General features: G+C 36.7%; 1 protein-coding gene across 3 annotated transcripts in view; it reads left to right on the top strand.

The window, feature by feature from the left end:
* The window catches only part of VMP1 (vacuole membrane protein 1), a 190,839-nt gene that overhangs the window by 64,098 nt on the left and 102,124 nt on the right, over positions 1-24,617 (top strand). For 2 of the 3 annotated variants that reach the window (XM_006832370.1, XM_006832372.1), the window contains 2 exons: positions 13,270-13,437; positions 21,348-21,479. In XM_006832370.1, coding sequence (XP_006832433.1) covers positions 13,270-13,437; positions 21,348-21,479 — 300 coding nt within the window. The remainder of the gene's footprint in view (positions 1-13,269; positions 13,438-21,347; positions 21,480-24,617) is intronic. The other variant, XM_006832371.1, reaches the window with a different exon arrangement.

Genomic DNA, 24,617 nt, shown 5'->3' with positions numbered 1-24,617 from the left:
TAAAAACATTTGAAAGAAGTACTGAGGTTATTTCAGTAGCCATCTTATAGATTATTCCCCTTTACTTCATTTTGCTCGGATCCACCATCAACAGTCATGGGAGCAACAGCCAAGAAACCAAACAGCGTATTTCATTAGACAAATTTGCTGCACAAAACCTCTTTAAAATATTCATTAGCAAAGATGTCAGTTTGAGGACTAAAGTGCGCCTGACCCAAGCCATGGTATTTTCAGTAGCTTCATGCAAGTGAAAATTGGACTATGAATAAGGAAGACCATAGAAAAATGGATGCATTTAAGTTATGATGTTGAAGAAAAAGTTTAAAGGTACCATGGACTGCCAGGAGAACTAATGAGTCTGTGTTAGAAGAAATACAACCAGAATACTCCTTAAAAGCCAAGATGGTCAGACTTCGCTACTTATACTTAGGATATAATATCAGAAGGGACCAGTCCCTGGACATCATGCTTGGTATAGTGGAGGGTCTGTGAAAAAGGAGACCTTCAACGAAATATTTGGACTCAGTGTTAGCAGCAATTGTGAGGATGATGTAGGCCCTGGCGGCGTTTCATTCTGTTGTACATAGGGTCTCTATGAGTTGGAAATGTCTGGACAGCACCTAAAAACAATAGCAACAACAACAGAAAAATATGATTCATAATTCTATAAACAACCATGTTAAGAAAAACAGGAACTTTGATACTTGGGAAATTTCTCAGACATGCTATTTATATGCATGAACATTATGATTCATCAAGTTACAAGACACTAGGATGATTAAAGAGTTATTTGCATGCCTTATGTGCTATTAATGATTTCTAAAAATTCGATAACAATAACAAAAATTGAGTCCATAGCCCTAGATAATATAATGCATATACAGCTTTTGACGCTAGGTGGAGCAATTTCCTGGAGAAAGACTTAATAGTGCCCTTTATCCCTTTCAAATAGGCCCAGTTTCTTGACTGACAACTCTAAGAGAGGAAAAACTCCCAACACATTTTATCATTTTAAAAGATTTCCAAATATTTAGATACGAGGCGAAGGCTGCATGTATTTTATAGACAATTTTTCTCTTTGAAATTTGTTTTAACCATTGGATTTACTGGCATCAGGGAGTCAAAGGATGAAGGATTCTCATATTTCAAGCATTAGAGTTGCCTTGTCTAGAAGTAGTTAGGAAGTAGAATAGATTTGAAACTATCTAATTGCCTTGTAGAAAAAAATAAATTTTATTAAAACTGTAACCTCAAGATATTTCTGAGTCATTGTTTAATTATTGTTGTTAAGTGCCATCAAGTCAGTTCCAACATAGAACCTTGTATGGGGTTTCTGAGGGATGGCTGGTGGGTTTGAACTGCTTACATTTCAGTTAGTAGTCTGGTGCTTATTCTACAGCTTCACCTGGGTCTTTAAAAATTAAATGCAAAGAAAGTTTGTGAGATATTTGCCTCATTGTAAGACTCAGAGACTTATCCAGTCTTAAAAGGTTGGAATTGTTTCACCACTAAATAAGAGGTAAAGATTGTTCATGTTTGAAATATGATGCCTTGATTGCTGTCTAATTAGAAAGTGCCTCCATATATAGTACCAGCACCACAGCAACATTCTTTAATGAACAAATTCTTCCTAGCTTTGCATGATGTTTGAAAGTACTTTTCCTTTGGTTCCGATACTTTTTAACACCTATCAGTATCTCTATCAGACAAAAGTAAGGTTTCGGTGGTATTTTATAGTATTCTCTATAGGTTTAATGACTATGGCTGTAAGTGCTTTCATGGGAAGGTTAACAGATTCATCTTAGAAAAGATCAGTTTGCTTTTTCTTTGATGAGAGCATGATACGTTTTTCTCCTTGCCTTTCCCCAAAAAATGACTCATGTATTGACTCTTACAAGGATCACCACATCAAAAGAGGAAACCAAGATCTCTAGGGGTTTAGCCAAGCAACAGGGTTATGCACAAACTGGATAACTTAAGTCCCTGTGGCACACCATAGGATAAGCTCTGAGCTGCTTAACTATATGGTCAGAGGTTCAAACCCACCAGCCATTCCTTGGAAACCTTATACAGTGAGGCTGTGAGTGAGTTACAACTCGCTTGACAGTGCCTAGCAACAACAATTAAATGAATGCTAAGATTCAGTTTAGTGTGAATCTGTTATGGCTGGGTATAATTTTTAAACATTTATACTAACCTTTTTTTTTTGTTTTTAAATAACTTATCTCTCTCCATAAATAGGTAGTCCATTTCTCCTGAAAACTTAAGTTGACTTTATGATAAAAAATTGTATAGGTTTAGAGAAGAAAAGTGAAATATAACTTTGCTTAAAATCCAGTTCAGTATAATAAAAATGACTTCGAGAACAGTACCTTACAACAGTACCTTATTTCATCAAAGGAAAAAGATGAAATAAAAGTTAAATCTTATTCCATCTAAGAAGTTATTAAAAAATTCAGAAAACTAAAACCCAAATTTATGCTTATTGTTAAGTGTCGTTAAGTCATTTCTGACTCATATTGATCCTATATAAGGTTCCCAAGGAGTGGCTGGTGGATTTGAACTGCCAGTCTTGTGACTAGTAGTCCTGTGCTTAACATATAGTGCTACTCATTTTGACATACAGTACTGTGTATAATTAGAGACAGACTAGGGGCTTAATTGTAGTGTTGGTATGGTAGTATAGTATAAGCATTAGACTGCTAACCATAAGGTTGGTGGTTCAAACCCACCAGTCACTCCTCGGAAATCCTATACAAGGCTTGCTGTGGAGTCAAAACCGACTGCTTGGCACTTAATAGCTATAACAGGATCTTAATCTGTAAACTTTGGACCTTTTTAACAAAGATATAAGCATTTAACTTTCAATGCCCATGATATCAGTAGCTTTGATACTCTATCACTTGTTTGCTGCAGATTGTAATCTTAGATCAGTTTTTACCCAACTCTGAACAGAAAAGCAATGATGAAAAGTATTTGAGGAGTAGAGTTCCTGTGTTTCCAAAAAGGCTATTAAAGTCCTCTAAAAGTTAAACTAAGAGAGAGCAAAGGTTTTGCAAGTCATACAGGCAGCCATTTGTCATCTTTCATTTGTTTATCACTCAGATATTCCCAATGAATCACATTCCAGACTAACCACTGACTCCCTTTTGTTCCTTAGTGAAGGCTTATGGCAAACAAATGGTTTCCCAGTGAATCAGCACAGGACTTTTAATTTTATTACCTTTGCCCTAAACTTTCCAGACAAAACTAATTGGAAATTTTGCCTTTGGGATCTCACTTGACTTCTATGTATAGATGATGAATTAGGCTATGAATTGACATTACAGATGTGCAAACAACTCCAGTCTTTAGGAATGTTTTATCAGTTCTGAGGGGGCCTCAGAGAGTGGAAGAATGTCTCTTTCTCTCTGTCTGTTCTTCTTCCTCACAAGCACACATACACATGCTACACATTTTTCTTAATGTGATACTATATTCTTCATCTTGTTAGATAAAGAGACCTGGCTAACTTGGGTTCATAATGAACTAATGATACTATTTTTTGGTTTTTAATTTTTAAAAAACATCTCTGAAAGAAGAGTCCCTAAAATAAATCTAACAGGATCCCATCTTTTTTCTTATCTCATGGATTTTTTTTCTCCCTGGTTTAATAGTGAAATGTACACTTGAATTTAAAAGTTTCAATCCTTCGAATGCTACCAAATATTTGGAGAGAGGTTATAGTTATAATAAACCAGCAGCTGCTCTAGAATAAATTTTTAAAACTTCAAAAGTTCAAAATCCCGGAAATAATTTTGTTGCTTAAAGTAAAGAAACTACTCATTTAATTTATCATTTTACTAATTTTTTTCTCAGTTCTTATAGTATTAATATCCCACCTGTTCTCTATAAAGACCCTAATTTGTGTTGTGGCACCAGTACTTCGGGTTTATATAACCACCTCCCCAAAAATGAAAACACTGCCATCAGGTTGATTCTGACACAGCATCCGTCTCCAGGGTTTTCTAGACTGTAGATCTTTCTGAGAGCAGATAGCCTGTCATTCTCTCTTGGAACAGTTGGCTAGTTTGTGGTTAATGGTCCAGCGCTTACCCTACAGCACCACCAAGGCTCCTTAGGGCTTATATGTTGTTGTCAAGTGCCATCAAGTTGATTCTGACTCATAGTGACCCTGTATAGGGTTTCCAAGGAGTGGCTGGTGGGTTTGAACCACTGACCTTGTAGGTCAACTGCTTGATCCTACAGCACCACACCAGAACTCTAATTTCTACTAGTGCTATATAACTCATATAAGCTTAAATGGGCATTTGAGGAAAAAATAGTGGCATCTAAAAACACATTTTGAAGCTGACTCAGAGCTCTGTCCTTTGCCTACTAAGTGGTTCTAAAAGATGGAATGGGACTTACTGATGTGTTCTACCTTGACTTCTATCTAAAATCTAAAAACTGATAGATATGTTTGGCTGTCTACAGGAACACCCACAAGCTTATGAGGATTTCATAATAAGCATAGTGTTTAAACTTTCTTAGTATTGACAACTGGAATCCTGGTGTGGCTCTGTGGGTTAATATGCTAGACTGCAAGGATGCTTTGAACCACAAGGTCAACAGTTCAAGCTCACCGGTCGCTCCTCAGAAACCCAATACAGGGTTGCTATGAGTCCATACCGACTCAATAGCATTTAACAACAGTATTGAGAAAATGACCATCTAGGGGAGCCAACTTTCCATCAGTTACAGAAAGCTTTACTTGGAGAGGCTAGCAAGCCCTTTCCACACTTGCTTTCTTTCCTTTGGGCTTGTATATTGTTGTTATTTGCCTTTGAGTCAGTATAGGTGCTACATTATTATTAGGACACTGATTAAAACTTTGTTTCACTACCAGACTAAGATGTTTTTGTTTTATATGATTTCAAGAATGATAATTTCACCACTTTGGGACTTTTTTTTTTTTTTTTTTCCTAGTTTAAATTTCTATAAATTAGGCAGAGGTCTAGTGGCGCTGTGGGTTAATATGCGAAACTACAAGATCAGTTTGAACCACAGCTTTGTTCAAGCAGTTCAAGCTCACCAGCCAATCCTTGGAAAACCTATACAAGGTCGCTAGTTGTCAGAACCAACTCGATGGCACTTTAACAACTAGTGGTCTTTAAAGGAGTCTGGATAGCACAGTGGTTAAAGTGCTTGGCTGCTAACCAAAAGGTTGGCAGTGCGAACCTACCAGTGACTCCTCAGGAGAAAGATGGTGGCAGTCAGCTTCCATAAAGATTATATCCTTGGTAAACTCTGTAAGGCAGTTCTGTTCTGTTCTACAAGGTCTTTATGAGTCACAATAGACTCGACAGCAGTGGGTTATTAGGAAATCCCGTAAATTTTATGGAAATAGCATGTGCGTTGTATGGTTTTTCATATTGTGTGATCCACGTACATTATTTTTCTAAGTGCATTATCCCAGTATTTTTTATGTTGATGACCTGGATTTTTTTTTCTTCTGTCCACCATTGTACTTTAATGTTAAGTCTTCATCTTGGTGCCTGTTGACTTAGAGGTTTGGTTCCTAGAAGCAGCCACCAGCCTACCCTTGAGTTTCTAAAGCAGCCCCTTTTAAGGCAAAATTCCTTGTTTGATCTGTAAACCGCTTTCTGTAATGCAGGAAGAAATCACTTTTTTCACCCTAGAAACAGCCCTTGCTAGGTTGACCAGCCCTAACCACAGCCCAGGAGGGGCACACAGGCAAGGGGAAGCCTGGTGAGTATACAAGCCTCTCACATTCTGCCCCCTGCTGTGCTGAGGCTTTTTGAATCTCAGGGATGTTGTGCAGTGGGAGCTACAGCCCTAGTTGCAGAGAGATTACACGCTCCTTGCTTGGTCTGACTAGTCGCTCAAGGATTCACAGCATTACATGCCTGTACCCATACCATCTTGTTGCATCCTGGCTTCATGGGAAGCCGGTACCACAGGACCCGGGTATGCGCAGGCGGCGGCAGCTGTGGCAGCTCTGTCTTCAGCATAACAAGTCTTGGCTGCAAGGAATTCCAGCACTCTGGCCCAGTTACAGACTGCCTCAGAGCAAACTCACAGTTTCAGCTTTTTTTTTTTTTTTTTTTCCCTAGGATACTGCCATACTTAATCCTGACTTCTTCACCTTGGCTTATACCTTTATTATAAAATATGATCAAAAGTAACATTTTTGAACTATTGAATGAGGGTGAATAGGGCTGAAATTCATTTCTGAAAATGTCACAAAATGTGGGCAGAACTTTTTTGCATAATTTCATCATCTGCCCATTATGTGTATGTGCATTCTCCATGTGGGTGCACTGTTTGTGGAAAAGTACAGTATGCCTGAAGCTGGAGTAAAAATCAGTACCATAGGACATTTAATTTCTACATCACTATGAGAGAAAACAGGAGAAAGATGAGGCTTTCTGCTCCCGTCAAGATTTACAGCCTCGGAAACCCTGTGCAGAGTCACTATGAGTTGGAAATGACTCCACGGTATTTAACAACAACAACGAGAGAAAATAACTTGTAGAGGTGTAACTTACTGTTACTTAAGGAGGATAAGCGCAGGACCGCATGGTCAGTTTGAACCACAAACTCACCAGCTGCTCCTTGGGAACCCTATAGTGGGTCACTGTGAGTCAGAATTGACTCGATGACACTTAACAAAAACAACAAAAGAGAGTTTAAAAAATACAGTCTCTTTCACAACTAAATACCTGCACCTGCTCTTATTAGATACCCTACCCCATGATCTAACTGTGGTTTTGCTCTCACCCAGACGTATTCTTTTTTGCTTGGCTAAACACTATATCTTTCATCCTGGACAAGGCAAAACTGTCATTATCAAAACTTTGGAAAATATAATTTAATACAGTTCATGAGAGTGGATATATGGGGCTCTGAACTGAAACAAAACCAGATGTCTGATATGCCACAAATAGCTGACTTAACTTGTTGAGTTGACTCTACTTAGAATAACTGTACTGAATTACAAAAAAAGAAAGGTGGGGTCACATAGAATCTGCTACTTTGTTGAAAGGAGGATATTTCATCATAATTATATTATAAAACGTAACCTCCATATCATGAAAGGAAACTTCCATTAGCAGTAATGAGGAACTCTCAAGAGCTCTCTCTGTATGGAGTGTTACTTGTGACCTGCTGGCTCACTAGGGGATTTGGAGAGTCTCCTGTGCCAGGGCACAATAATCCATGCTATGTATAATCATTTGGCTTCCTTTGGTTACCTGCACATAAGCCAAAGGTCACTGTCCTCAACTGGGCATATTGTCCTTTAAAGACCTTTTCCTTAAGAAGCTTGCCATTTTTCCTTTAGGAGTATTCTTCACCTTAAAACATGGGGCATGCTATTACATGTATTTATAGAGACTTGTATTCTGGGACACTTAATTGTGCTCAAGAGGAATCTGTACCTGGACCAAGAAGCAGTTGTTCGAACAGAACATGGGAACACTGAATGGTTTAAAATGAAAAAAAGGTGTGTGATAAGGTTGTTTTCTTTCACCATACTTACTCAACCTGTATGCTGAGCAAATAATCTGAGAAGCTGGGTTATATGAAGAAAAACATGGCATCAGGATTGGAGGAAGATTCATTAACAACCTGTGATGTGCAGACGATACAACCTTGCTTGCTGAAAGTGAAGAAGACTTGAAACATTTACTGATGAAGATCAAAGACCACAGCCTTTGCTATGGGTTACATCTCAGTGTATAGAAAACAAAAATCCTCACCACTGGACCAATAAACATTTTTATTAACGAAGAAAAGATTGAAATTGTCAAGGACTTCATTCTTCTGGGATCAGCGATCAACATTCATGGAAGCAGCAGTCAAGGAATCAAACAACATGTTGCATTAGGCAAATCTGCTGCACAAGATCTTTTTAAAGTGTTGAAGAGCAAAGATGTCAGCTTGAGGACTAAGGTGCGCCTGACCCAAGCCATGGTATTTTCAATCACCTCATATGCATGCAAAAGCTGGGCAGTGAATAAGGAAGACCGTAGAAGAATTGATGCTTTTGAGTTATGGTGTTGGAGGAGAATATTGAAAGTGAAGTGCCATGGGCTACCAAAAGAACCAATAGATCCGTTTTGGAAGAAGTGCAGCCAGAGTGCTCCTTGGAGGCCAGGATGGCCAAACTTCGTCTCTCATACTTTGAACATACTGTCAGGAGGGACTAGTTGCTGGAGAAGGATATCATGTTTGGTAAGGTGGAGGGACAGAGAAAAAGAGGAAGACTCCCAACAAGATGGATTGGCCAAGTGGCAGCATCAGTGAACTCAAGCGTGGCAACAGTAGTGAGGTTGGCCCAGGATTGGACAGTGTTTTGTTCTGCTGTGCATAAGGTCGCTGTGGGTCAGTACCGACTTGATAGTACCTAACAACAACAACAACAACCAATAGAGACTTGTTGTATATATAGCACAGCATATGACCTTTCTTGGTGAATGTTTAATTCATGTGTACTTGAATTAATTCATTTGACTTTAGTTTGGTGGAGTGCTCTTATTAGGTGTCAACTGATTTTTCAGTCTACTTGTTCTATCAGTTAATAAGATGTTGAAATTTATAATTATGTAACTGTATATTTATTTGTCCCTTCTTCATCAGCTTTTGCGTTTATGTATTTTGAAGCTCTGCTATTAAGGAGTATATTCATTTTAAATGTTCTGCCTTCCTGATAATATTTCCGGTCTTGATGTCTATTTTGTCAGATATTTCACTGTGTCCACTCCATTTTTTTTTTTTTTTTATGAGTATTGTTTAAATCATTTATCTTTTTACTTTTACTTATCTTGATCTTGATATTTAAAGTGGGTTGCTTAAAGACAGCATATACTGGTCTTGATTTTCATCTAGTCTGACAGTCTCTCCCCTTTCATTTATAAGTTTGGAACATTTACATTTAATAAAGTAGTAATATTTACTCATATCTATTGGCTTACTACATATAGCTCATTAAAATTGATTTTATTAGTTTCTCTGAATATATGCATCTTCTGTTTATCATGTCAGCTATCAAATATTGTATCATTCATATGTAATGTAAGAAACTTGCCATAATATGAGGTGGCTTCAGAAAGTTCAAGAAAGAATTTCATTATCTTTTAGTTCTAGTTTTCCATGTATTTTTTGAAGTCCCCTCATATACTCCATTTCCTTTTTCTCATCCTTTGTTTTCATACATTTTTATTTTGCGTATGTTCCAAACTCAAATGCTTTGTTATAGTTTTTGCTTCCAACAGCTAGAGATCATTTGAAGACATTTTAAAGTGAGGAGTAAAGTCATCCATGTTTCCAGTGTACTTCACTCCTCTACATCCTCAGGTTTCCTTTGGCATCGTTTTTTCTTCCACCTGACAACTTATTTTAGCATATTTTATACTGGTGTTGTCAGGTTTTTTTTGTTGTTTTTTTTTTGTCTAGAAGTGTTTTTATTTCACCTTTATTTTTAAAATATATTTTCCTGGGTGTAGAATTCTGGGTTTACAGGTTTTTTTCTTTTTCAGTAATTCTATTGTCTTTTGGTTTGCATTACTGTTTCCCTGTACATGGTGTGTCTTTTTATCCCCTAGTTGCTTCTAAGATAGTCTTCTTACTACTGATTTTCAGAAACTTGATTTTGTTTTTATCCTGATTAGAATTTACTGAATTTCTTGGATCTGTTGGTTGCCGTTTTTCCACATATCTGGAAAATAATTGGTCATAATTTCTTACAAATATTTTTTTTCTGCCCCTGTCTCTTTTCTCTCCTCATGTGTTAGATTAATTAATATTGACCCACATGTCACAGAGGTTGATTTCTTCCTTTTCCCAATTCAATTATATCACTATTGTCAGCCTGTGCTTTCCTTCACTGGACTGTGTATTGCAATGTCTCCAGGCAAAAAGCCAGGGTCATCAAACAATAAAAAAGTTCTGTACTGTTTGTAGTATAGTGTCTTAAAGAATTGTTCCATTTATTTTGCTGCATTTTCTAGTTGGTTGCTGTAGGTGTGAAAATCTGGTTACTTTATCATGATCCTTGGCAGAAAACCCTTACCCAGGATCCCTAGTTTCATGTACAAGAGGGCTTCTTAAAGTTCATGGAAAAAGTCCATTATCTTTCAGTTCCATTCATTCATATCTGTTTCTGCAGACTGTTTCTTAGAATATGTACTATTTTGTTTCCTGGCTTAATCAAAGATCCTTCTAGTCAATTACCCTTTGTGGTAATATTTTAGCAGTTTATCTTTACTCGTTTCTTTATTTAATATGGGTAAACTGTGACTGTGTCTTATTTGGTACATCCTGCTCCACCTAAAAGATGATTTGAATATGTGTGACTTTAACAGTTTTGAAAGATAATATTTTCGGATTTTGTTTGGAATTTTTTTATGTAAACATATTTGTTTCACTCAAGGTGGTTATGGTTAAGAAACATTAAGGTGCCATGTTGAAATAAACTTGTAAAGTACGTATTTCCTATGAGTTTAAATGTCAAGGTGCAGGCTAAACAGGCACTTGAAAATGAACAAAGGACAAGGAGTTGAGTTATTAATGTTCATTTTATCTAGGAACCCCACCAATCTGCCTCTAAGGGTGAGTAATCATGATTTAGGGCAGTTGTAAAAAGTATCAGTTTAAATGTGTGAATGAATGAACAGACCTTTCTTTAGGGAAAAAATTCTCAAATTAGGTTGCTAAAGATTTTCCATTTCAGTATCATTTAAAACTACATATCAGTCTTTTATCTTGTTAGAGAATGTGCTTACAATCTGCTAGGGTATGTATTTTATCTATATTTCTGGAATGGAAAAGTAACTTTTTCCTTCCTGTATGTCCCAGAGATATCATAATTTTAGCATCCAGGACAGTTAGATTTTTGGACACTTAGAATTCATTTCTAAAGTTCTACTTCCCATCCACTATAGCAGGGGTGGGGAATGTCGGGCCTGTGGGCCGTATAAGGCCCGCGAAATCATTTTGTCTGACCCTGCCAAGGCAACCACAGTTCCAGCCATCATATTAGGGGTGAGTTAATTAAATGTTTGACCAAATATAATAGGCTAATTTTTAATTTGATAATTTTGCATGACCCAAGAATGATGTTATAAATTTTGATAGAAAAAAGGTTCCCCACCCCTGCGTTATAGACTGTGCCTACATCCTACAGGGAAAAACTCTTTTAAGTATTTTCATTCTTTTGCAGTTTTTTTACTTGCCAGTCACTAGATCATATTTTTCGTTCATAATTTCTAATAAGTAAGAGTGGGAGTTACTGTTTTTCTTGTTGTTGCTTTTATCAGATGGCTGATACTGTATAGTGAGACATTTCTCACTAATTATTCAGTCATTCTATCACAAACTTTAAAATTAGACTTTCTATTATAGGATTACAAAATAATATTTTTTTCCCAATTCTAAAATCTCTTTTATGCACATTGCATTTAAAGAGTTGTAGGTTTCATGATTAATCATAACTGTAAAAAATCCATAATAGGAAGCATTCTCTTTAATGTTATATAGTTTTTAAACTGAAATACATTTATGGATTTTCAAGAATTAAAACAAAAAGGACAAAGATTAAATATCCACAATGGTTTTCTGGTCCAGAAATAACTTGATTATTATGGACTGAGTTTTTAGTATAAAACTTTAGTTTTTAGTTTGTATATATGTTGTATTTAGGGAGAAATATGGTTTAGATTGTGAACATTTTTCTTTTTCATACTAACATTGAAAAATGTTGGTTTTATATTGCTCTGCATCTTGGAGTCCTGATACGGCACTGTAGGATAAGCACTGGACCACAAGGTCAGCTTGAACCAAAAAGACAGGGATTCAAACTCACTAGCTATTCCTCAGAAATCCTATTCAGGCTCACTTTGACTCAGAAATGACTTGATAGCACTTAACAACAATCTTGGTAGCATTAGTGCTTTGATGTTTTATTTTCATCGCTGCAACTAATGCAGCTTTGCAACTAATGCACAGTTGCCTATGAACACAAATTCTTTTACGGTGTGACCTAAAAAGCATCTGATATATTGGGACCACTTACTATACTCAAGGCCTAATTCATTTAAGGAAAGTCATTGGATAAACCTTTAATAGAAATCTCTAAGATCAGAAACATTCACTTATAACATAGTTCATTGTTGTTGTTAGGTGCCATCGAGTCGGTACTGACACATAGCGACCCTGTGAACAACAGAAGGTAACACTGCCCTGGCCTGGGACAACTTCACAGTCGTTGCTACGCATAAGCCCATTGCTGCTGCCACTGTGCCAGTGCTTCTCGTTGGGGGTCATCCTTCACTTTACCAAGCATGATATCCTTCTCCAGGGACTGTTCCTTCCTGACACTATGTCAGAAGTATGAGAGACGAAGTCTGGCCATCCTGGCCTCCAAGGAGCACTCTGGCTATACTTATTCCAGCACAGATCGGTTTGTTCTTTGGGCAGTCCATGGTACTTTCAATATTCTCATCCAGCTCTATAGCTCAAATGCATCAGTTCTTGCATGGTCTTCCTTATTCACTATCCAACTTTCACATGCACATGAAGTAATTGAAAATATCATGGTGTGGGTCAGGCATACCTCAGACCTCAAACTGACATTTTAGCTCTTGAAACACTTTAAAGAAGTCTTGAAATTGTAGCATTTTGGATCTGGGGAAAAGTTTAAAGATGAGTTTGATTCCTTCTTTCTGCTACACTGAATCAATCAGTCCAGCAGACTAGTGGCCATTGAACACCCTTCAGGTCTGAAAAGAAACTCACCCTCATGGCCCAAATTTCAGTTAAGCAGTTAATATTAGGAGGGACAACAACACTAGTAAGGCATGCTCACTATGGAATGGTCAGTCATTCAAAATCAAAAGGACAGCATTTACCTAAGGACAAAGTTGAGAAGGGATGTGACGGTGCGTGGAATGAAAGTAAGGAGCCACAGGGAGAAAGCAGGTTAATTTATTGCAAGGAGGGGATTGTATCACTGAGAAGAAACAAAGTGTATGATTTGTTGAATATAAAGCTGATAATGTTTGTAAACTTCTTCACTCAATTCACAATAAAGTTTAAAAAAAAAAAAGAATGAAATTCTCAAATTGTGTCTAAGGAATAAGAGCACACAGGAAGTTGCTTCAAAATATATAGTGAGTAAGGAGTCATTAAAATAACATGTATATTGATTGTTCCTTGTTCTTTTTTATTCTTAAACATTTCTAATCAATTTCCTTTTTTGTTTCATAGGGTCCACACATAGCTTCAGTGACATTAGCTGCTTATGAATGTAATTCTGTTAATTTCCCTGAACCACCCTATCCTGATCAAATTATATGTCCACATGAAGAAAACATTGAAGGAGCTATTTCTTTGTGGAGCATCATCTCAAAAGTGAGGATTGAGGCCTGCATGTGGGTAAGATGTGCATTTTTATATTTGTATAAAACTAGCTTTGTCATTTTGATATTCGAAATGAAATCCAAACATCTACCTCATCATTAAGTATTGCCTATAGACATGATTCACGGAGTCCTGGTGTGACACTGTGGGTTAATGCGCCAGACTGCAGAGAAGTTTGAACTGCAAGGTTGGTGGTTCAAGCTCACCAGCTGCTCCTTGGAAACCCTATACAGAGTTGCTATGGGTCGGGACCGACTCAATGGCACGTAACAACAACAACATGGACATGATTCATGACGTCATCAGCTACCTGTATTTCCAAAGCAGAAGAAACTTTTTTCATGAATAGCATTCAGAAGGAAAGCATGAAATTGTAGGTTCCACAGAATTATCATCCTAAGTAGAAAACATGGAAATGGAGTACACATGTTAGAAGTATACTACTATGTTCCAGTGTTCATATACTCGATAAATTCTTAAAATCCTGTGGCCATTCTTGATTCTGACTCACAGTGACCCGATACAAGCAGTGTAGAACTGCCCTATAGGGTTTCCAAGGCTATCAGTCTTTACAGAAGCAGACTGCCACATTTTTCTTCTGAGGTGGTTTTGAACCTTGACCTTTCGGTTAGTGGCCCAGCACTTAACCTGTATGCCACCAGGGTTCCTTGGTAAACATTTATAAAATGATCACATGTCTCATACCTAAATTGAAATACTCTTGTGTTTCTTCTTAAAAAACTCATTTCATTTTCTGAGTTGTTTGTCATAATACTGAGGAACCCAGGCAGTGCCGTGTTTACAGTGATCAGCTGCTAACCAAAAGGTCAGCAGCTAGTACCCACAAGCCCCTCTGTGAGAAAAAGATGTGACAGTCTGATTTAGTGAAGATTTACAGCCTTGGAAGCCCTGTAGGCAGTTATGCTTTGTCCTGTAGGGCTGCTGAGTCAGAATTGATTTAACAGCAGTGGGGTTTGGGTTTTGGGTTTTGGCTGACAAAATACTAACTAAACCAAGCTTTACTTTAGTGGATATATCATGGTATATAGTTTTATATGGTGATCTTTCTGTTGTGCTGATTATTCTTTTTATATGCTGTGTAACTTTATTTTAAGAAGGTTTTTTGATAGCATGCGCAGGTACCAATAGACTTGAATTTTCACAGTGCATTTTAGTTACTGCTGTATGCCAAGATTCAAGTACCCATCATTGACGTATAGGTCATTTGTGAAATACTGTTGAATAATTTTTTAATTCATCTTATATGTTCCTGAAGTTTTTTGTTTTTTTTTTACCCTAGCAGTTCTTAAGGAATGAAGAATGTGGGGTGTGTTTGAAATTTGTAAATGCTGAATTTTTGCATGTATTTGCACATGCACACAATGTGCAGAGAACACATAGGAAACTAAATGCAGGAGAGGATTGCTCTTCACAAAAACTGCATAAAATGTACATTATTTGTGTGAAAATACGGTAATTAAAATGAACATAAATGTTATGCCTACAGAAGAGACAGATTTGAAACACATTTAAGTGGTAGCAATTATGTTTTGTTTTGAAAGAATTATGAGGGAAATGCCATACATTGAACTCTTGAATATGAAAGACAGGAAAAATTGTCATGTTTCCTGTTGCTGTTTTATAAACACTGGAAGCAGATTCATTGTACTCATTGCATATGTTTTATAAATTTGACCACTGTAGTCTTTTGATGAAATTGATTACTATATTAACAATGTACTTGAAATATGCTAGAAAGGGACCATGTCTACAGAGTTTGGTTTTCTAATTTTTTTTAGTATTATACTTTTGTTCTTTGAAAAATTATTTACATAGTTAGCTTGACACTAATGGCAACAAAGGAAAACTTCCAGCCCAGTTGGCAGTGGTAACTGCCTCCTCCAAACTCCTGTAGTTCATATTGTCTGTAGTGCTCATTTGGCTTGACTCCATGCAAGCGTTGAATTAACTTGCCTGGAACAATTACTTACTTCTCCAAATAATTTCAAGCTCCTAAAAAGTACAGAATGTACCTTAAATATATTGCTCTCATAGCAGTCAAAATCAGACTTTGTACATAGTCAGTGAATGTCAATACTGATGAATTGGTCAAATGTTTGCTCTTCTTCCTTTCTTCTTTGAAACTGTGCTTTCTGATTTAAGAAATGGAGTCCTTATCAAGTTGTGTTTAAATTGTTGTAGACATTTACTGCTTTAACACATGTGAAGAATACGCTATCTTTAGTCATTCTTCTCCATAATCAAGGAGGCGTCGCATCTCCCGTCTATCATTTAAGATTCAGCTATAACAGTCCTGGTGTGGCTCTGTGGGCTGATGCATCAGATTGCAGAGTCACTTGAACTGTAAGGTGTCTGGCTCAAGCACACCAGCTGCTCCTTGGAAACCCTATAGAGGGTCGTTATGGGTGAGAATCGACTCGTCGGCACTTGACAACAACAACAACAATAGAACTTCTTACTTAGTTTGATAGGTCCTAGCTCTTTTTACTTATTCTCTTCTCTTGACACTTTGACTCCTTCATTAATTTGGAGTAAGCATCTTTGTTGTTGCTAGGTACTGTTAAGTTGATTCTGACTCATGGCTCATGGCGACCGTATGCACAACAGAATGAAATGCTGCCAGATCCTGTGCTGTGCTCACTGTTGTTACACTTGAGCCCATTGCTGCTGGGACTTATCTATGCCAGTCCATCGCATTAGAGGTTTTTCTCTGTTTTTGCTGACCCTCCACTTTACCAAGCACGATGCCCTTCTCCAGGGACTGGTCTCTCCTGATAGTATGTCTAAAATATGAAAGAACATCCTGGCTTCTAAGGAACATTCTGACTACACATCTTGTAAAAACAGATTTGTTTGCCCTTCTCGTAGTTCATGGTATTTTCAGTATTCTTCTACAACACCATAACTCAAATGTATCCATTTTTCTCTGGTCTTGCTTATTCACTGTCCAACTTTTACATGCATATGTTGTTGTTAAGTGCCGTCTAGTTGTTCCAACTCATAGCGACCCTGTATAGGGTTTCCAAGAAGTGGTTGGTGAGCGTGAACCACCAACCTTGTGGTTCAAACCAACTTTGCAGTCCAGCACATTAACCCACAGTACATGCATTAAAGGCAACTGAATATACCATGGCTTGGGTAAGACACACCAATTTGCCTAATGCAATTCATCATTTGGTTTCTTGACTGCTGCTTCCATGAATGTTGATAGTTGATTTAAAAAGGAAGTGTTTTTCTATCCTGAATTTTCCGGTGAATTCTTACTCAGATACTATTAATGGCATTGCAGTCTAGCGATTGATAATAGGCATGCTCAAGAGTGCTGGAAACTGTGGGCATGAGCGGCACATATAGGTCAACCTGGGCATGACCACCAGTTTCCTGTGGTCCTACAGGAACTCCTACAACACCTTCATCTTGAGAATAATGAATTTGACAGGCTCATGTTTGCTTATTGGTTGATTGGCCACACCACTGATATGTTCCTTTGTAATTTATGTAATACAAGGAAATCATAAATAAACGTGAGTGTATAGTTAGAGTTTTGTTTTCCAAGAAGTAGACTTAAACAGAACATATTTTTCTTAAGTATATGATTACCTGAGAAGGCATGATCAAATAAGAATTACTCTCCTCAGAAGCTCTTTTCTGCTGTTTTTTATTGTATTGTTTTGATGGTAGATGAGAAAGAAGAATCTTTTCTTTATAGGCTTTATCTTATGGTTCTCCTTTTAAAAATATACTTTTACTGTGTTTTAGCTTGCCTCCTAAAATACGAAGAAAGTTATCAAAATATGTAACAAATAGTAAAAAAGTACTTAGGGATAAATGTTATAGTAGAGATATAATAAGCTATTGAATATTTGGAAGGAGAGACAACATTGTAGAAACAACTTGGGTTTTAAACTCAGCCATTTACACTGTTATTTAACATGAAATTATAATCTCTACAAGTCTCAAAAATCTTGCTGGATTTAAGAGCATAGAAATTTTATGTTTAGTAGAATAAAATATGTTAACAAAAATAACCTTTTGCTTGAAAGTAGTGAAAAATTTCATATTCAGGTATCTCTTTTAGACTCTTAAACTATTGGCCACATGTAGATTTACCATGAGGTGAATTCATTGACTTAAGACAATGCTTCATTTATAACTGCTTTAAAATATATCAGCTGTATTATGTAATCAAGGGGAAACTTTCTTTGCAAGTCTTCGTTAATAGACAGAATGTTCATTTTAATGTGTCTAGCTGATTTCTCTTAGCGTCAAAGTATTTTGACATCCCAAAGTAATAAGTGTGAAAGCTCTTGGCAACAGTTTTATACACAATGGTTTACAAACTGTCATTTTACCACCTTCTTAAATCCACTGAAAGGAATTATATGAGGTAAATCATTTATGGTAGTATGATTTTAAATTAATATTTAAGTGTCAGTTTGTCCATTTAGAGCAATGGTTCTTTTTTTTAGGTGGGGGGATGGTGGTGGTAGCTGTGTGCCACCAGGTCTGTTTTGACTCATAACGACCATTTTAGGGTTTCGGAAGTTGTAAATATTTACTGGAAAAGAAAGCCTGATCTTTCTTCTACTGAGCAGTTAGTGGATTAGAACTGCTGACCCTACAGTTAGCAGCCCAACTCGTAACACACTGTTGTTGTTGTTAAGTGCCATTGAATCGATTCCGACCCATAGCGACTCTGTATAGGGTTTCCGAGGAACAGCTGGTGAGCTTGAACCACAGACCTTGCATTTCAAACGGTTTTGCAGTCTGGTGCATTAACCCATAGCGCCACACCAGGACTCTTACTGGGACATCATTTAGTCATAGAGTTATGGTTAGTACTAGGGTTAGTGTTAGGGATAGGGGTTGGGCTATGACTAGGCATTCCCCTTTAATTCCATTTTTCTATTAATTTTTTGAATCACCATGTGCATTTCTGTGTCCAGGATTAATGTTTTTCAGAACCTGCTTATGTGACTTTTCCTTTTTTATTTATTTGCATTAAAAGAATACTGTCTCATGACTGCCATTCTTGATTCTTTTTAATATGGGAAAACAGCAGAATTAATACACTGAATATAGTATCTAAGTATAATACTTGATTTGATTCAAGGAAACTTGTCATGAATTTGAGTCTTCGGTTTTCACAACTATTGAAAACTTAACAGGTTTAAGGGAAGTTCATGTTTTGAATAATATGTGGCATTTAATTTTTTTTCATTTTTATTTCAAACTTACCTAAAAGCAGAGAAAATTATATAATGAGCTCAGTATATTTTTACTTAGTTTCCGCTAATATTAATTTATGGAGTCCTCGTGTGGTGCTGTAGGATAAGTACTGAAAGCTTGATAGTTCATACCTACCAGTCTCTCCTTGGAAACCCAATACAGGGTTGTTGTGAGTCGGAAGTGACTTTTATCTCTCTCTCTCCCTACTCTCTTCTCCATTATTTTTATGGAAACCCCAGGCATCATAATCATATTTCATCTGTAAATATCTCAATTTATCTCTAAAATAAATAAGATTTTTAAAATTAATAATAACCACAGTGTCTGTAACACAGCTAAAATAAATTAACAATGATTGTTGGTGGTGTTTATGTGCCATAGAGTCATTCCGACTCATAGCAACCCTGTATATGGTTTCCGAGGCTGTATATCTTTACAGGATCAGAAAAGTCTCATCTTTCTCCCACAGAATGGCTGGTAGTTTCGAACTGCTGACCTTGAGGTTAGCATGTTGTTGTTGTTATGTGCTGTGGCATATGTTCCGACTCATAGCGACCCTCGACAGGGTTTCTGAGGCTGTAAATCTTTACAGGAGTAGAAAGCCTCATCTTTTTCCTGCGAAACAGCTGGTAGTTTCAAACTGCTGACCCTGAACTGCAGCCCAATTTGTAACCACTATGCTACTAGAGCTCCTTTTGAGGTTAGCATTTTGTTGTTGTTGTTAAGTGCCATTGAGTCGATTCTGACCCATAGCAACCCTGTATAGGGTTTCCGAGGAGCAGCTGGTGAGCTAGAACCGCCGACCTTGCAGTTCAAATGGCTCTGTAGTCTGACACAATACAGGTTAGCATAGTTTCTTAAAATCATTTAGTTTGTATTCACATGTTCATGGTTAAGTTTATTTCTTTGTTTTTCTTTTCTGATTTATTTGTTGAAAAAAAAATTAACATTGTTAGTCAAATAGAGTTTTCCATTGTCAGGATTTTGTTGATTTCATTCAAGTTGGTGTTGTTTAAACGTGTTCCTCTATTCCTTGTCCTGTAAGCTGATATAGTTAGATTTTGGACTTGAAAACTTTTGTTTGTTTGTTTTGTTTTGCTTTAAAGAATATAAATAATGAATTGGTTACTTAGCATCCTCCAAAGTTGACCAACTTTAACTTTTTCTTATTTAGCAAAATATGATTTGTGTTTTATTCTCATATTGCATATATGTGTCTCTCCTTGTCCCTTTATTAACCAAATATAGCATTACTTTTGTTGCCCTAAAGGCAGTACTTTTTCATAACTCATGTTTCACATATGAATAACAGAGTTACACCGAAGATTGTTGGTTTTACATGTTGACATTTAACAATGTGGTTGCAATATTTTTTAATTTGGGAGGTTGTTTTAAAGGCAGCTAGAGGCAGTGCACTAAGCCAGAGCAAACTGAAAGGCTTAAAGTTGCTTCTGAGAGCTATCACTCACTGTTTTTTCATTTGCTGTCATTCAGAATGCAAAAGGATGTCGTCATGGCTCAAATTTGAAAATATCTGTAGAGACAATCTGCCTATTTACTGCATTATTACCTCTTATATATTTAGTCACTGAAATCCAAACCAGGAGTCCTGGTGTAGTGTTACAGGATATGCACTGGACAGCTAGCCACAAGGTCAGTGGTTCAAACCCACCAGTCATTCTTTGGAAAACCCTATACACAGTTGCTGTGAGTTGGAACTGACTCACTGGCACTAACAACAAGTCCAAACTAAGTTCTTGGTTCATTAATATTTATTTTCATCCTTATGGGCTAAGTGGATTAAAAACAAAACCATTTTCTTTAAAAACAAAAGTTCACAAAGTAATTTAAACCTGAGTCACTCTGTGTCCTGAGGAAATAATTATTTACTGCCTGGTGAAAATTTATTCATATTAATACTGAGTTTTCAAGGAGCCTCCTGACCACGATGTTAAAAAGTTCTAATTCTGCACAAAGAAGTGGTGTTGGGATTAAAGAAACATCTGAAATGCCAGAAGCATATCTAGAAAATACACTTCATTTCTCAATTATCTTGTTGTCCAACATTTTCATTTATGAATATTTTCATTTCATTTATAAAGAGAACAGTTTTAAAAACAAATTTGTCCAAATATTTTGCACATTAGCAACGTATATAACAATAAGAAATGTTGAGGTCCAAGGCAAGAATAACGTGTGATGGTTAAGTTGATGGTCTGTGATGGTGAAGATACATGTCAACTTGACTGGGTCTTGATTCTCAGTAATTTGTGTGTTACATAATGATGTGGTGCTTGTGTGCCTTGGAATTTGTTCTGAATCATAGCAACCCTGTAGAGGGTTTCCTAAGCTATAAATCTTCATGGGAACAGACGATTCGGTTCTGTTAGCAGCCCAGTTTATAACTCAATACGTTACAAGGGCTCCTTACATATAATGAGGTAGTCAGTCCTCTGTTTTGTAATTTGATATGGTCATCCTCCATTTTCATGTAGTGCCAATTTCACATAATTGTACAGATCAAGGCCAGAATTCAAACTCAGGTACTTCTGATTCTTTTCCCAAAATATATTGCCTCTCACAATGCTTTTGTTGATACAGGTAGGTATAGATTTGTCCTATTTAGTCACTGTTGAGACCATAACCTCATGTGAGTCTTTTGTTTTTTTCCTTAGGGTATTGGTACAGCAATTGGAGAGCTGCCTCCGTATTTCATGGCGAGGGCAGCTCGCCTCTCAGGTGCTGAACCAGATGATGAGGAATATCAGGAATTTGAAGAGATGCTGGAACATGCAGAGACTGCACAGGTAAGGTCCTCAATAATCAGAACTGCTCATGTAAAAATAAAATGAAATATGGCTTGAGATAATAAGATATTTAGAAAACCAGATAAGAGATCTCATACTGTGAATGAGCTTCAAAAATTCATGGAAATTTTTTATTATCTTTTCATTCCATTTTTCCATTTACTTTTGAAGTCCTTTAGAAAGCTGTAGGATAGGCCACAGGGTCGGCCTTTCAAACCCATCAGGTGCTCCTCGGAAACCCTTTACCGGGTCACTATGAGTCAGAATTGACTCAATGACACTTAACAACAATAAAGTAAGCTTGTTTGTCAGAAAGCAAGGAATATTCATGTTGCCAGTGAGGCTAAAGGGGTAGGAGTTGAAACATGCTTTCTCTACTAGGTATCTATAAAGTATTACCAAGCAGAACAGTGCATAAAGAAAGGGTCAAGTAGGTAGACCAGGCTCTTAGTCCAAAATAAATATATCCTTTATACTATTGGTAGGTTAAAACGTTTTTGTTTTTGTTTTTCCCCAAATAAATTAGTATTATAAGTAAACTTGAAACATGTCATTTTCTCCCTAGGAACTTCTAAATGTTTCATATTTTTAGAGAGAGCTCCCCAAACCCACTCACCACTCCACAGAACCAGGTTGCTATGAGTCGGAACCGACTCGATGGCACTTAAGACAAACAAACTATAAAGTTATTGTATGTGAATATTGGTGGACGTCTCTGATTTTCATAAGATGTATTCTTAGAAGTGGAATTTAATTGCATCAAAATGTCAAGGCGTATTTATGATTTTTGACATGTGTTACCAATTAATCTTACCCCCTCCTCTGTAGTATTGTTTAAGAGAATTCTTAACCAGCATTAAATAAATTAACTCTTGCTGCTTCTCACCTTGTAGGAGTAATCAGTCTAGTTTCTCATACTAGATGCACTGACTCTCAAGTCATTGTCCTGTGGTTTACTATGACTTTGAATTTGATGGTTATATTTGAAAATGTTGTCTGGCCTTTGTTGTTGTCTACATTCTCTCTCATCATTCCTCAGTTTGTACTCCAACCTTCATCCCTCCCCAACTCTCAGTTATGATAATAGAAAGTGTTACAACTTTTAATTGTATGTATTTAGGTTGTTTTCCATAAATGTTATCAATACATCTTCTACCGTTCTATGAGATTGTTGCTGAGTGTAATCAAGTCAGTTCCAACCCATAGGGTTTCCAAGGAGTGGCTGGTGAGCTTGAACTGCCAACCTTGCAGTTCAGCGCATTAACCCACTTTTGCCATTACTGTTTTCCTGTGTCTCTTGCTTTGTTTTTTGCCCATTTGATAGGTAAAAATAATATACTTTGAATCTTTCAGACTTTTACAAGACCACATTTTTTAATTTTGCAAAGCTTTTATCATATATACCAAAACAAATTCATTGCCTTTGAGTCATTCCTGACTCATAGTGACCCTCTAGAACAGAATAGAATTGTCCCATAGGGTTTCTGGGGCTGTAAATCTTTACAGAAGCAGACTACATCTTTATCTCTCAGAGTGGCTGGTGGGTTCTAACCACTGCCAAGTGCTTTAACCACTGTGCCATCAGGTAATAAATATTGATTACAGATTATTTAGAAAAAGCACAGTAAAAATTACTTGCCTTTGATCCTATCACCAGAGTTAGCAACTGGTTTCTCTTTTATGTGCACTTATTGCATATTTGTGTAATAAACTATGTTTTTTTACTAAGTTAAGGAGCTCTTGTAGTGTAGTGGTTATGAATCGGGCTGCTAATCTGACAGTCAGCAGTTCAAAACTACCAGTTGTTCCACAGGAGAATGATGAGGCTTTCTGCTCCTGTAAAGATTTACAGCCTTGGAAAACCTGTACAGGGTCATTATGAGTCGGAAACGACTCCACGGCACATAATAACAACAACAACATTTTACTAAATTAGTATAACAACTTACTTGCAGACACAGTAACATTTGTCCATAACCCATTCAACTTTGTCCACATCCAAATATTCCCAGTTGTCCCAATGGTATTTTTTGATATTTTTATTTCCCTCGTACAGTTGCATTTAGTTGCCATGTCATGACTATTTAATCTTATTTAGTCAAGAGCATTTCCTTGACCTTTTTTTTTTTTTTTTGAAGTCTTTTGTGGAATTATGTTTTGTCAGAATCCAGGTAGTTTTGTAGAACATTCCTTAATCTGGTTTTCTTTCAAGTTTTTCCTTGTGAATAGATTGAGGTTAAACATTTGTGTTTTCATTAATTCTGATTAATAACTGTATATTTTATATATAGATATATAGATATAGATATATATTCTTCCAGGTGCCTCACATTAGAAGTACATTATACCAATTTCATCACTTAGGTCCAGCAGATAGAAAAGGTGTTTCTTTTCCTTTTGTAATTTTTTTGTTTATGTGACTGATCTTTTGAAAAGGAAAATTTTGTTTCCAAATAATCTTTCACTGAATGGTTTTAGCATTTATTGAAACTCTTGCCTGATCCATCCTGTTTTGCATATATTAAAACATTTTTCTTGGGCCATTAAGTGCCCTTATGCACGGTGGGCACAAATGACCATATTGTGTCTGTGTAAAAGAATTAGATAGGGTCAGATATATTAGACTATCAGTTGTTATAAATGCAGATTACTGAACATCATCCTTAAAAGTTTCTAATTCAGCAGGATCTGAATCATAGATTACAAACAAACATCAAAACATCTCTTTATGTGTTAACCATGTCCCTTAAAATTAAATCTGTATTCACTATTTTCATTAATTCTGATTCTATAAGTATTTTCCTCTATGAAGCTAACTCATATGCTATGATTACTTTTCCTTTCTGTAAACTTTCCATTTATTTTAGAATGTCATCAGTTGGACACCCGAATCTGTTAGAATTTGGGTGCCATGCTATGAGGAGGTACAAGCAGCCCACAAGAAACTAAGTTGTACCAGCCATTCACTCCAGTTGAGCTCCTAGCATGGCACCAGAGTTCTAAAAGAATATAAGCCCAGCTGATTAACATTGTAAAACTAAGCTGGGGAATGGAGATTTCCAGGTAGGATGTGGACTTTGACTTAGCGTGCTCTGTGTTTAGTTCCTGAATGCCTGCACAAGCATAAACACAAATGTG

Source organism: Chrysochloris asiatica, unplaced genomic scaffold (assembly GCF_000296735.1).
Source record: "Chrysochloris asiatica unplaced genomic scaffold, ChrAsi1.0 scaffold00007, whole genome shotgun sequence".
Taxonomy (NCBI): Eukaryota; Metazoa; Chordata; class Mammalia; order Afrosoricida; family Chrysochloridae; genus Chrysochloris; species Chrysochloris asiatica.
This window is presented reverse-complemented; position numbering and strand designations above follow the sequence as displayed.